We start from the raw sequence: 14822 nt of genomic DNA, 5'->3' as shown, positions 1-14822 counted from the left end.
TAGCATTTGCATAATGGGCTTTGAAGGTTTAATCAGGAAGTCCTACAGATTTGACTCGAGAGTCTATATTACCTAATAGTGGAAAGGCATGAATAGCCTGCAATTCAGTTGTGAGTAAAATTGTTACTTATGTATTTTCCATGTCACCACTGTGATAAATTGCTTTTTTTGTATTCTAAAAAAATTCCAGAAAGTTAATTTATATTTCAAGTACTGATGAAAATATTGTAAGTGCTATTATGATAATAGTGGTATTGTAAGTATTTCTCAATTACATATTAGGAATTGGTCCTTTTATATAAGCATTTTATATAGGAAATCCTAGAATTTGGCATATAAATTTGGTGTTCTAATTATTTTTTCTTCAGCTTTTCATATGAAATGCCAAAGGACTTTTAAAAGAGGCACTAAGTCCCCAACATAACGATGCCTATCTTTCATTCCAGGCCTTTCTATGGAAAACACAGTACTAGGCAAATTTTTGTTACTCAGTACTACACTGGGGAAAGTTGTTGGGGACTTGGAAACAACATCATAGGGACAACAGAAGCCTTTTAGCCTTTATAATAGGGCTGATACATATTCCTAACAGGTCATGACCTGATTTAGGAATATGAGATAAATGAAATTCTGAAGGATGAAACAGGTGAACTGGTGTGTTTGTGTGGTGTGTGTTGGGAGGAGAGAGAAGAGAAGATTATTTGTATTAGGAAAAGTAATCAACAGGAGGATTCAGTTTAAAAGTAGAGTCTTCTGGTAAATTTTAAAACGTGATTTACACATAAACTCTCAAGAAATTAACTATTTTAAAAATCTTTTGTAAAGATACTTATGTTCTAGGATCAGCCCCAAACTCTGAAGTGATATTTACACTGAAAGTAGAATTAGTCAAGATAAAATTTGCCCTTCGGTCATTTTTTAAGTAAAATTTTGTAATATTTCACTAAGTGTGTTAAATAAGATTTCATCTGAAGACCATAAATACGAGTCAAATCTATCATGTCATAAAGTGTAAATATGAGCCACTTGTCATAAACCATTTTGTAATTATAAGGAAACTTAAGTGTTAAATAGTGGAGTTTAAGGTAGAAAGCATTTTAATTTAGAATATTTTAGTAAAGTAACTATACATATAAAATAAAGGGTTTTCTCAACTCCAAAAACATTAGCAAAGTCCAAATTTTATAAGAGTCAAAGTCTTGCATACATGATATAAGTAATGAAAGGAAATATTTTCTTTACTAAGTGTTTTATCATATTCGTAGTAACTAAGGTTAGTTTTGTTAAATGGGGCAAATTGCATTTGCTCAGAGTAACTCTTCTGTTAGGTTTGTTATGCCATACAAAATGCAGTGGCTTTGCCTCACTGAAATATAGAAATTTAAATTACTGGAAAAATATTATTGGAAATACTTCAGTTGAAGGACATTAAACATTTTTGTATGGACTTTCAAAAATTATTTTTATAGCCATTTAATTTTTTTCACATTTAACACATGAACTTTATTGGGAAAAAATTGCAAGTTGAATTAGTAATGTCTTAGAAATGGGATATACACATTCAATGTTATTATTAAACTTGAATTAATGCTATATATTAAAATCCATATGTATACAGTTTATTCTAGAATATAGAGACCTGTTTATAGTTTTTCAAGATACCATCCCATATGGTCATGGGTCCCAAGACAGTTATTCTGAAATAACGTATCTCTGAGAATTCTCATTGCTTCTCACTGAACAGACCATCACTCCAAGGTCACAATGAAGTCCATTTATTCAAAGCTATGGCACTAACAATAGTCATCTGGGGTCACTTCCGTCTCCTGAGACTTACTGAGCAGAAACCCAGAGTTATTTAAATTACTTTAGAAAACATCTCTTGCTCTTTTGTGTCAAAGAAGTGCTTAAAGTAAGCCACTTATTTCTTTTTGGATTATTTTCCTCCTTTTAAAGTGTTTCTTTCTCCTTGACAAGTTTTTTTTTATATATTTATATTACCCATTGTTGTGAATCGTCTCTCTACCATCCGTGGTATTCTGATTAGGGCTTTGAGCCCCAAGAGGCTGGGGAAGAGATGGCAATGATAGCAATGGGTAAGTGAATCAATAGATAATTCAAACATTATTTATTCTGGACTTTAAATTATTGCCAAGGGTTGAGCAGCAACTTTTTCTCCAATAGCTTTTGCTTAAGATACCCAGAGTAAGTTCTCCTTAAGCATAATTCCACAGGATATTTATAGGTTTTATGCAGACGAAAGCAAAAATAGTTGTCTGGTGAAAAAAGTTTGGAAAACAACAGGTGAACCACCACTGAAGTTAAACAGATTGGTTTATTGCAGGCCTTAGCAGAGCCTTTAACATGCTGGTGCCATATTGTGGTTACTGAAAGAGGGAAATTAGTAAGGGGCTCTCCAAATTTTATTTGATCACAGAGTCTCCTTTTTGGAAAGCATAATAAAGAACACTAGTTTAAATAATAACCCAACAAAAAACTCGGTTTTCATCTTCTGAATATACCTGCTGACAATATAAGGAAGTTCTCTAAAAGTAAGGAGAAAACTTCCTAAAATGTAAAGAGTACAGAGAATATGTAGAAAGAGCTAGATTGTCCAAAGTTTCAAAACCTGAATATATTCCTTTTTTCTTAATACACTGAAAAATACTCCATTTTTTCACAGAAAAATAGCATGTTTGACAAGTAGCCTTTAAATATGGAATCTTGACAGCTTATATAACTCATTCTAAACAAACCAAAAAAACAAAAAACAAAAAACAAAAACAAAAACAAACAGACAAAAAAAAAACCATTTGGGACTATTTTTCTATTAGGTTTAAATAGTGAAAGATACAAAAATTATTTCAGGACCACATTTTTTTTTAAAGCTCTTTATATCCTTCTTTGAAAATTAATGGAGGATATGAAATGTTTTATTTACAAGCTTTTAAAAATAATAATCTCTAATCAGTAAATGCCACAAAGAATTTAAAATATTATAAAACAGACTTTAATGCTCAATTTATAATAGGAAATTCAGGATGGAAAAATAAACCACAAGAAGTTAGTTCTGAGGTAAGAGCACTAATTTTAAATAAATAACTCAGGTTACTCCCTGTTTTAAACCTAAGCTGTTCCTCTTCAGAGTGCCCTTTACAAAGTAGAATAGCTCTCTAAAATCCCTACTTCCTTAAGAAATAGGGAAATTTTTTTATGCTTTAGTTTCTAAGTACATTTATTTTGAAATACATTTTAACTTCCCATGGAATTATGAAGAAATATATGTAAAGGAATGGCATAGATTTTAGAAATTTATTTTTAAACATTGGAATGCCTTACATACAGTTCTTGAAAGCTATGTTTTTTTATTAACCTGTTCTTCATTTTTCTGAACCATTTAGTATTAATCTTATAGGAGTATACTAGTGGGCAATGTATAAATATTTTTCATAATTGTAATCCTTTTGGGAATAGACAGGTTGACTCTTCTGGTCGTAGTGAACAATTAGTATCATTGAATTCTAACAGATAATGATTGTTATAAAAAAATCCTTGGAAGGGGAACCCAGAGGCCACTGCATATTTACATCTGTTTCTTCAGCATGAATGCAAAAAAGACCTAAAGATTATTAATCTGTTCATAATCACTATTAGAGTGGGATTTACAGGACTGAGGCACAATTTACTAACACAAACATTTTGTTCAAATTTACTATTGCAATGGGATTTACAAAACTGATTAGCACTATGTTAACATACTTTTTTATGTACATATAAGTCAGGTACCACTTTAGAAAAAAATGTACAAATGGCTTAAATAATAAACCAGCAACTGTCTGAGTGAGAGAGATGACTAGGATTTATGCATTTTCAACAGAATGAAATACTCGTAGAAACAAAAAGCACAGAAATCCACTGTTTCTTAACATTGCTGGAAACTTAAAGTGTGTGAAGTTTATAGGGTCATCCTGATCACCATTTCTCATATAATCAACTCCACAATTTCTTTTTCCTTCTGTGTGGAAAGACTGATATTTCCATTTCCTCTCTGCTTTTTTCATATACCTCATCTCTTTGCCATGGTTAAGAAACATTGTTTTCTCTCTGGAATCTGTAAATCCTTTTCAGACCTCTACTGGGAAAAGTACTTGATAATACTTCATACTCATTTCCTTCAAAACAACTGAGCACATTTCTAGTGGAGGTATCATCCTGTCCTTTGTCTTATGTAAAGTCTAGTGTTTTAACCTAAGAATATGTCAATTTCTAACACGTTCTAAGTTTTGGAAAAGATTTTTGTTGCTTTACTCAATCTGAATATCCTTCAATTGTAATTATTTTCATAGTTAAAATACATTAATTTTGCATTTAAGTTAGATTTTTAAATTATCTAATCATACTTTTAAGAAAAAATAAAATAAATGTCACTATATATTGGTTTGCCTTTTGAAGGGATGTGTCATGAAGCCTTTTTCTAATGCAGTTTATTATGTTTTTCTCTTCGAAGAATACTTTGAAGATGTATATAATAACTTGTATGCTCTGGCCTGTTACTTCAATAATTCTGAAGACAAGTGGGTAAGGAATCACTTTTATGAACGATGTTTTAAGATTGCTCAACTGATCAAATTTGACGGTGGGAAGAAAGAAGCCGAAGCGCAGGCGCACATGGGTCTTCTCTACGAGGAAGACGGTAAGTGGACATGCGCCAGGCTGCACTGGGTGCTTTGGGGGATCCGAGACCAGGCAACCAGAAAGCCAGGGGGAGGAAAAGACTTGAGGCTTCAGTATAAGGATGGGAATGATTGAGGTCGAAAAGCAAATACGGCTTGTGGAGTCAGCTTCGGTACTGCTTGCAGCCGTATCTCCCGCCCAAGTGCCCAGCCCAGAGTTCCCAGCATCACCGCGACAGAACACCTCCTCCCCAGCCCCGCCACACGCCCCTCAGGCCACGGGCTGCACCATTTTGATGTTTTCCCCCCTTTTATCACAGTACTCTTTGTCCATTTTCATTTGATTTCTCATGTATGCAAATGCTTGGAAAAGGAAAGGCACACCGTGATTTTCCTAGCACCAATGTCCCCACCATGATTTTACATTAATTTCTGAAAGAAATGCTGCTTTCAATATAACTTTATATATAATAATGTTATCTTAAGACAAGCCAAGGTCTGAAACAACAACAAAAATTTATGAAGAACATGTTTTGTGTGGTGCTTTAAAATGGATGGAATATAGGAATTTAAGAATTAAAATTACTTATGGAAGGACAGTGGGTGGTAATACGCAAAGGAAATAAATGGGAAAGTGAAAGTATTTTGGCATAGGTAATGCTGTTCCTTACCTCAACAAAACGAAACAAAACTGCCTGTTTTGCCACAAATGTATTCTTTGACAACAGTTAAATTTTTTAAATATTTATTATTCGTGCCTAGTGCTGCATAGAACTTTGAAAAAGAAGAAAATAAAGGATTTTGTGCTTCAGAAAATTCAGTTAATGAGACTGTAGCTCAGAGAACAGCAGGGGCTAGAATGTGATCAGGAGCCATCTTGCAATACAGATACAGGGAATGCCAGAGAAGTTCAAAGTGAGACATTCATTACATGGACTAATACAAGGAAGGCAACATGGAATCAGTGCAGAGTGCTGGGGGATTTGAAAGATGGATGGAATTTAGGCAGTGAAATAAATAGGGATATACTCTACTTGAAGGAGCAACATCAACTGAGTTGTGATTAGGGGAACTGATAGGAGAAACCTGTTTTAAGTAAAAAGTGTATTTCTGCACAATGATGGGAAATAAGCTCAGAGTTTGGACATTAGCCTTTATGCATTCAAGGCATGGAAAGGAGTGTGATATAACATGGTCTGACTATGGTGCGCCCTTTGGGAGGAGGGAAAAGAGGAAGTGAGGATAGTTAGAAAACTGCTACACCAACTTAGCCCTGAAGTAACAAAAAGTATTGAAGTGAATGTATTTAAGCATGTTCATTGCAGTACTATTTATAATACCTCAAAACAAGGGATTGGTTAAATATATTAAGTAACATCCATGCAACCAAATGCTGAGCAGTCATGAAATGACACAGTAGTGCAAAATTCATTCATTCATTCATTCAACAAATATTTATTCAGAACCTGGTAAGTGCCAGGGATTTAAACAGGCAGACACATCCGTGATTTAATAATGGAGCTTGCATTCTACTGGAAAAAAATGGCTTTAACAATAAATAGTTATGTAATAGAATTTTAAGTGGTGGTAAGTGCTGTGATGAAAAATAAAGTAGGGCAAGGGTATAGACAGTTGTTGCTACTTTACATAAGGTGTTCAGGGAAGGCCTGTTAGAAGGTTATATTAGAGCAGAGACATGAATGAAGTGAGGGAGTGAGCCTTGTGAAAATCTGGAGGAAAGGGGCCCTAGAGAGAGGCCAACATGGCAAATGCAAAGGCCCTGAGGGTGCTTAAGGACCTACAGGATGGCCAGTGTGGCTGGAGCTCAGGGAGCAGGGTAAGAAGTAGAAGGAGGGAAGGTTAGACAGGAGACTTAGGCTATATCACTTTGGATCTTGTAGTCCAAGGTGAGGACTTTGGCTTTTATTCTAAAGGGTATAGGAAACCCCTAATATGTATTGATTTGAGAAGTTGCTCAGGATTCATTGTTAAGTGGAAAAACAAGCTAAAAATTATTTGTAAAATATGATTATCTTTTGCCTGTACAATACACTAAGGAATTAACAGTGATTATTTCTGCATGTGAAGATTATAGGTGATTGATTATAAAATAATGCACTGAAAACATATTAGGTACTGTAATTTGAGAAGTTATTAAAACTTTAATAACTTTGACTATTAAACCTTTAGCCCATTGTTAAAAGAAAAGTTTCATTTGGCAAATTGTAAAAAAGGGATCAGGTTCTTTGAGGTACAATTCTTGCTTAAACTTATTATTACTCCCACTTCATAGGCAAAATAAATACTACTTTTTTAAGCTTTCAAAAATTGTTATACTTTTTTTTATTTAAAGAGGACTGTGGCACAAAGACGCTGGTTATTGGTGGAGCTAATATTAATCAGTCAGCTGGCTTCAGAACCTGCTCTTATAACCACTGTTCTAAACAAAAGATGACTTTACATTCATGATTAGGTAATCATGAAAATTCCTGAATGTTATTTAGTAAGATATAATTTATCCCTCCTATGTTCTCTACTATAGAAGTAACCCCCAACAGAATAGAATAAAATATTTGTTTTGTTTATATGAGTCCAACAAATTTTGTCATTTACAATGGCAGCTCAAAGAACTGTCAATTACTGTACCCAGACAAAAGCCACAAAATAATGTATGAAAATAAGGGTTTAAGAAGTCGTTAATGAAAACTGAAGAGTAGCCCCAATAAATTTCAGATAGCTATTGTACGTGTATTCTGACTTTTTCTTTTTTATTCATGATTATTTTTGCCTCTGAATGCATTTCTAATGAAAGATTTATTCCTTGCTTCCTTCATTTATTCACTCATCTGTTCATTCACTCATTCAAGAAATATTGGAGTGCCGACCAACCCCAGACATAATGGTTGCTCATAACATTTTAGTGGCAGACAGAGGGAGGCAGAGTGAAGATGAGTTTGGAAAATGTGATCAGGGTGTGGCTGCTCTGAGATAACATTCAAAGGTTCTTGGCTTGCTCACTTTTAGATACCCCACCCTACATTATGATAAAATGTACCCATCTTCCATAAGAATGTTTGGGTATGAAAATTTCTGAATGATGACTTCTTCTGGAATTATTTTTAACTTAGATTGTGCTATTTTGTGTGGGAACCATATTTTTTTTATCAGATCTAAAATATTTTCCTATGCCCTTAAACAGTTCATAGGCCCTAGAAACCATGCCATTATTGTCTAATGGATAATGGACAATATTGACTGTCAGTGTTGATGAAAATTATAGAGATTGAATGAATTAGAGTGTTTGATGCTTAATGATGTTGAAAATGATCTGTGCAGCTTTTGCAATTTGGGGCAGAATTTTCATGGGGAGAGTAAACCAAGAATATTAAGAATACATAACTAGAATGTAGTGGGGACTCACCTGGCCGTAGGTTTCCCAGAGGTGGCCAATGTGTAGCTAACTCACAGATGATCTGCTTGGTCCACTTGAGCAACTGATGGCACCATAGCAACATCTAATTTGCAGCTATGCTCAGAGGCAGGTGGTAGCATCTTGGATCCTGGGGTGCCCATTCAGGTTGAAACAGGATATCAGCCAGTAGACAGCAAGTTGTCAGGGTCCAACCAAGCAGGCTGCTGTTCAGGGCAGAGCTCCAGCACCCTCAGGGAAGTGTAGAGCAATCAGGAACATGAGTCAAAGCCACAGTCACAGGGATGGGGCACATGGTTGCAGTCCGGGGCAATGTTCAGCCCAGTGGGCACACATGTGACCAGAGCCTCATCCAGAGTCTCCCTGACCAGGGTCTACCATAGCAGTCAGGTTCAAGTCCCACTGCTGCTGTGTACACTGTGGCCTGGATCCCATTGGCTTAAGGGCTGGCAGTCTCATTCTTCAGGTCGAGTTTCTTCAGACCTATACTGGAGTAACAGGCATGGAATAGTCATGGATTGACAAACACTTGCAGCAAATCAGTGGCTGCATCTTCTTTCTGAATTGTGCATCTTATCTGTAAGGATCTTACTCTGTGTATAGGACAAATGGGCAAGAAGCACTCACACCAAGTTGCGGAGTGTTGGAGAAAGCTCTTGGACACAAGATCAGTAGGAGAGGACCCCCATTCATTCTAGGGCAGCACACAGAGGTCTAGCAAGGCCAGATGTCAGACTCTGGGAGAGAGGGGGCTTTTAAGAGGCATGATTAGGGAATCAGCAGTCCCTGCCTGGTGCAATCTGGGGCCAGGTCATCATATAAGAAGATCGCGTGGCACACCCTTAGTACCAATCCTTTGCTGCCTGCTCAGTATTAGTGGTTGGGTGCAGTACCAACCCCTTCCCTGCTATAATCAGGGTCTGGGTTCCAAGCCTTACTCTTGCACAGTTTACCACAGCAGCATTCATAGTTGAAACACCAACACCCTCTAATGTCCCCACCTCTAGATGATTTAGTGACTGGGTCAAGCATGGCCTTTGGCTCTGAGACCAGCTTGTTTCCATGAAGCTTTGCAGTAAGCAAATTCTTTTCTGGGAGGCTAGCCTGAAGGGAGCAATCTTTGGAAAGTTAAGCTTGAAGTTCAGACCGCTTCTTTACCCCCTTCCCCCAATTCCAGTGGGTGACTTCTAGGTATCATCTCCCACTCCATCAGAAACTCATTCCATTTCAACCCACAAGGGCTTTGGGTTTGGTTACTGTCTTCACTGTAGGCTACCAGCAGGACGATTAGGAATAGATGTTGGGTGACGACCCCAGGGTGCTGATCATGTTCATTGAAGGCCAGCAGAGTAAGACCATTGTAAGAACAGTTTAGGAAGTGTTCATTTTCCAGTTCAGAAGGCCAGTATCTGACTGCAGTGCAGAGGTTGAGTATAAGTTAACCAGCATCCACAGCATTGATTTCAAGTTCTTCCTTCTAAAAGAAGGAAGAGCCGTCCTGGTTGGCTTGCTCAGTTCAGGTCCTACAATTAAATGTTAACAGTCAGTTTCATGGATGAGTACTAGGTGGTGTGTCTCAGTGGATTTTTCCAGGCACCATGAGCAAGGTAGTAGTTTTGGACTGGCTACCAGCTCTCCCCCAAAGCATGCAGTAATGGGAACATTATCAGCAACAGATTCATGGAAGGGGCCAACACTATATGGGACTATCACCATTACCATCTTAATCTCATAGAGAGGAGTTACAATTTAGGGCCCACTCATTCCTGTCTTGCAGGATTGGCTCCCTCCCCTTATATTTCCACTCTCCATTCTTTAGTGATCTTGATGAAGTGGTCCCCTACCCCATGTCTTTTTTTTTTTTTTCTCTTATGATTTTATGAGGGGTTCAGTGACGTTTCTACCTCATCCTGGGTAACTCCATCCAAGATCATCAACATATACAAAAAAGGAATTCTACCACTGAGAGTTATAATGTCCTATATTTTGCAGTACTCAGGATTTTGCAAGGCTAATTCTGCTAGCAGTCAGGAACTTGCCATCTTGGTAGCTGGCCATACCCCTCAAATAGACTCTTCCGAGTCCAAACAAGGTCTTTGATCTATCTCCAGTCTCCTGATTTGTTTCCAGAAGGCCCGGTATGTGCTTGTACAGATGCTCAATTTGCTGCAACAACTGTCTTGGTAAGCAAGGGTAAATTGGTAAGTGGTACTCACAGCAGGTCTGCTGAAGCAGTGTTGCTTTGAAAGAACTCCTAGAGACTGGCCTAGTAGCAGATGTGCTGATCAACAATTGCCTTTTCATTGGATACTGTATGATTAAAGATGTTCTGGCCAGTGTCCTGGCATGATCAGGGGCAAAGACACAACAACAATAGGACATAGCAGAGCCTTGACCCAAGCCCTATCCTGGCAGCTCAGCATCCACAATTTGATGGAGCACCAGCCCCTCCCCTGGCATGGCCAGGGAGCTGAGGTCCATGCCTTGTGATTGCAGCCATAGAATAGGACTTATAAATAGCAAGATATTCCAAATGGGCATTCATAGTTGAGGGAACACCAACATTTCCATTGCCAAGATTGAGGGGTTGGAGTCCATGCCTTGAAATAGGACATGATTGATTGCCTTAAGTGCTGAGCCCAGCTGGTTTCCATGTTTGTTTGTTGAGTGTTTGTTTGTTTGTTAAATGGTCCTTTATTGAAATATTTTCTTGGCAGTTCTTAACTAGCTGGGCATTCCTTTGCATTAGTTGATGTCATCTCTGATGTTGTGAGGGTGGTGGCTGTCAAAACTGTAGCCCACAGACAGGGCGGTCCTCAGAACCACTTTAATGGTTCCAGAGAGTTCTCTGGCTTAAAGATCAGTACTGTATCTTTCACGCAATGTTGACGATCTCATCAAATGTGATCTTTCTATTGTGCTTAATGTTTTTCTGCTTCTTTCTGTCTCTTTGTGGCTCCTTAAGGGCTTCGATGATCATGGTAGAGGCCGAAGGTACCACCTCAATCTGGGCCTGTCTGTTCTGAATAGTCAGTTTCACCCTAATCCTTAGACCCTTACAGTCGCCAATTCCCTTGGCAATGGCATCATCAACCTTTTTCGGAGACAGACCCAATGGGCCTATCTTGGGGACCAGGGCAGACGTGACACCGACCTCTCCACTATGGTACCCTCGGGTACATGACTTTGATCTCATTGGGGTCAAACTTGGATACCATGGCAGAGGGAACTGATGTTAAATGAACCCAGACGCAGGACAACTGAAGAAAGTTGCACCTTGGCAGCCTCCTAGCCAAAAGCCAAAAGGTTTCCATGGAGTTTTGCAAAAATCCGTCTTCTTTTCCAGGAGGTTAATCTGCAGAGGATCAGTTCTTCTGATCTAACCCTTATCGAACCCTTATCTCTTAGATAAAGTTAGATTTGTTTTTGCCTAAGGAATGCTATTAGCATAAAAAGACTCTGGACAAGATTGTGGCCATAGTGTTCCTGTCCTTTAAGAACCAGGACAAAGAAAGGACTGTGAGCAAGATTACAAGCTTCCAAAGAAGCTCCACCCCCAAAGGCTACCTGTTTTTACGAGTTGATCAAAGTTGGTGAGAAGATAGGATCTCAGTCCTAGAAGAATGTCTGCTAGGCACTGGAATTGAATGAGGTGCTGCTCACACCAACTAAGCCGGCACCATATGATCAGTGAGCAGAGCCCAGGCAGGCTGCCCACTCTGCTTGCATGTAAATACCAGGACTAAATAGATCCCTCCTTGAAGGATGTAGGATATTCAAGGGAAACAAAGCATTAGTCAGAAGACTCACAGCCTGGAAAAATGATAATTTTAGAAAAATACTATCTTCAGAAAGATGTAAGTAGAAGATAGATAATCCAAAAGGATAATAATAGAGGAAATGAGAAGGAACATGAGATGAATTAAGGAAGGCTCTCAATGAAATGTGTTGATAGAATTAAAATACAGATTAGAAAAAGAAAATACCAGAATTGGCATAGTGGAAAATTGAATTAGTGGTATTAAGGACAAATTTTGAAACGTTCTCCCAAAATACATGGGGAAAGGACTAAAAAGTAAAAACAATGAGAGAAGATGGAAAACAGATATCAAATCTGAGACTCATAAGTGTTCTGGCATGAATATATAACATATAATAATTCTGGAAGAATACATAATAATTGGAAATGAGGCAACAAAGACATTTTAAGAAAGCTTTCTTGACCTTAAAAATAAAAATCTGCAACTGCAGACTGAAATGGCGCTTGGTGCTCCAATCAAAATTAATAGAGAGAGATCCATAACTAGGTAAGTCCTTAGGAATTTTTCATATAATCAAGATAAAGACAGATTCATAGCCTCATCCAGAGAAGAAAACACAGATGGCCTGCATCAGAACAAAAATTAGACAAGACCATTGTGTTCTTTGCAACAATAAATGCCACAAGATAAACAGAAGCAGGGTCTACAGAGTTTAAGGTCAGGGGAAAAAGAGTGGGAGTGTAAAAGCTGAGAATTGAAAGTGGGCTGTTGAGCTAAATTTGGGTTCCTGAAGAAATAGGAAAATATTCTTAGATTATCCAAGGTTCAGAAAGCATACCATAAATGACGTTTCCATATATACAGTATTCTATGATGCAACAAGAGATAAATCAAAATTAAGAAACCAGAAAGTTTCCTGGTTTCTCAGTTCCTGATATAAAAGAACTGAGTGTTAAACACTGAAACTGAGTAAACATAGAGTTAAATCTGTTTAAAAAATGCGTGTCAAAAATTTTGGAAGTAGAACATACAGAACATAATTATGATTTTAATTTTCTCTTTATGATTTTCCATATTTATCAAACATTTTTCAGTAATGTTGACTAGTTCTGCACCTTATTTTAAAATTCAAAATAAGCTATAGAAAAGTAGAACATATTGACAAATGTTTATTCTATCTAGGATGGGAAAGACCTTCAAAGCATAAAAACAATGGAAAACAATCACCAAGGAAATGATGGGGTTTACGGAGTAATAAATATATCCTCCCTCCTACTCCAAGTTTAGAATGAATTCAGAAGAAACATGAGAATTAGATCATAATTGTTAAGGCTCAGAGCTTATTTCTGTTTAAACCTATTGTCCCCCAGAATTAATCTTAACCACTGTATTACGATCAACTGCTTCAGAGCCTGCTCCGGAGTTCAGCAATGGGGAAAGGGCTCACCTCCTGAGGGCCAGCCCAAAGGGGATGAGAATTCACAAGTTTCACCACAGATCTGTCATTCCTCTTCCCTCAAGAGAAGAGAAAAGGAAAGGAGAGTTCAAGTCCCCTCATGGAAACATGAGGTTGGAGAACAAAATTTTCTCTATAAGAAACAAAAATTGACAGATTTGTCACATAGTATTTTTAACTAGTTACTAGACTTCCTACAGATAATTAAAGGATGAAAAAACTGGGAAATATTTGAAACAAGTTTGATAATGGATTAATATTACATAAAGAGCATTAAGAAATTTGTGAGAAACTCATTGAGACTCCAATAGAAAAATGAGTAAAGGAACTGAGAAGATGATTCATGGGAAAGAATTAAGCTGGATAGTACACATGGGGGAAAAAAGAGCCAATATTGATAATAGAAAAGCACAAATGAGAGCACTAAAGAGATGCCACTTTTTACCTGTAATTTTAAATAATAAATGTCTATTGTGCTCCTACCATGTGTCAGGCTCTGGGCTAGGTGCTGGGAATATGTGGCTGAAAAAGGTATTTATGGTTTCTTGATTCAGGGACTTACATTTTAATGGAAGAGACAAGTCAGTACTCTGATATTACAATATTGTGGGTGATTTGTGCTGATAGGATGGGTGCAATATGCATCAGACTCAAATGTGGAGAAGGCAAAACAGTCTTATTTGTTTAAAATTGCATATAATGCTCATGGCATTTTGATAAGTTAAGCATGTTTCTCATATTGCTGGTGATAGGATAAATTAGCCTGAACTTTCTAGCAAACAATTTGAGAATATGTAATAAGAGCTTTAAAAATGTCCACATCCTTTAATCCTGCTATTGCAGCTTTAGGAAATAATCAGACATGAAGACAAGGATTTATGTAAAGATACCTGTATCAGTATTCTTTGTCATAGTAAAAAACTTGAAAACAATACAAATGTCCTACCATAGGAGAATAATTCATTAATTATGTAAGTAACTAATTATATAATGCAATTAGTAGTGTAATTAGGTAATATCACATGATGGAGTCTCATCCAGCCATGCAAAATACTGTTTTTGAATAACTGTAGTAATAAGAGCTGCCATTTATTGAGCACTATGAGTCAGACCTATAAACATGCTAATTCTGGCTAATAGGCTCTAAGAAGTTGCTTGCAGGCTGAGCATGCAGGAGCTGATATGGGTTCTCCAGGCTCTCTCTATTTTTGCCATGGCATTCATGGGTGCCTTAAGTTGAGATAGTAGAAGCTACAATATGGAAACAGATAGATCCCTGAATGACCAGCCAAGAAGAGCTGCCCTAGGAGGTCACCCAATCCTCAGCAGACTTCACCAGAGCAAGAAAATTCCTCTGTTTAGGCTCCTGGTCTTTTAAGGTCTATTTACTGCCACAGTGTGGCTTCATCTGACTTTGACTAATGCAGTCTTCAACACTTGGATGCTGATAATGGAAAGAATGGGTTTCAAGAGTTCTCTTGATGGTCTGGGAACTTTCTTTG

At 37.3% G+C, this 14822-nt stretch overlaps 1 protein-coding gene and 1 pseudogene across 5 annotated transcripts in view; one reads left to right on the top strand and one right to left on the bottom strand.

Annotated features, from left to right (window-relative positions):
* The window catches only part of TTC29 (tetratricopeptide repeat domain 29), a 323750-nt gene that overhangs the window by 90193 nt on the left and 218735 nt on the right, over positions 1-14822 (top strand). For all 5 annotated transcript variants that reach the window (XM_037830766.1, XM_037830769.1, XM_037830768.1 and 2 more), the window contains one exon: positions 4508-4693. In XM_037830766.1, coding sequence (XP_037686694.1) covers positions 4508-4693 — 186 coding nt within the window. The remainder of the gene's footprint in view (positions 1-4507; positions 4694-14822) is intronic.
* On the bottom strand, positions 10824-11390 carry LOC119529908 (annotated as a pseudogene).

This window comes from Choloepus didactylus, chromosome 3, assembly GCF_015220235.1.
Source record: "Choloepus didactylus isolate mChoDid1 chromosome 3, mChoDid1.pri, whole genome shotgun sequence".
Lineage (NCBI taxonomy): Eukaryota > Metazoa > Chordata > Mammalia > Pilosa > Megalonychidae > Choloepus > Choloepus didactylus.
The sequence above is the reverse complement of the archived record's forward strand: the minus strand, read 5'-3'. Positions and strand labels throughout refer to the sequence as shown.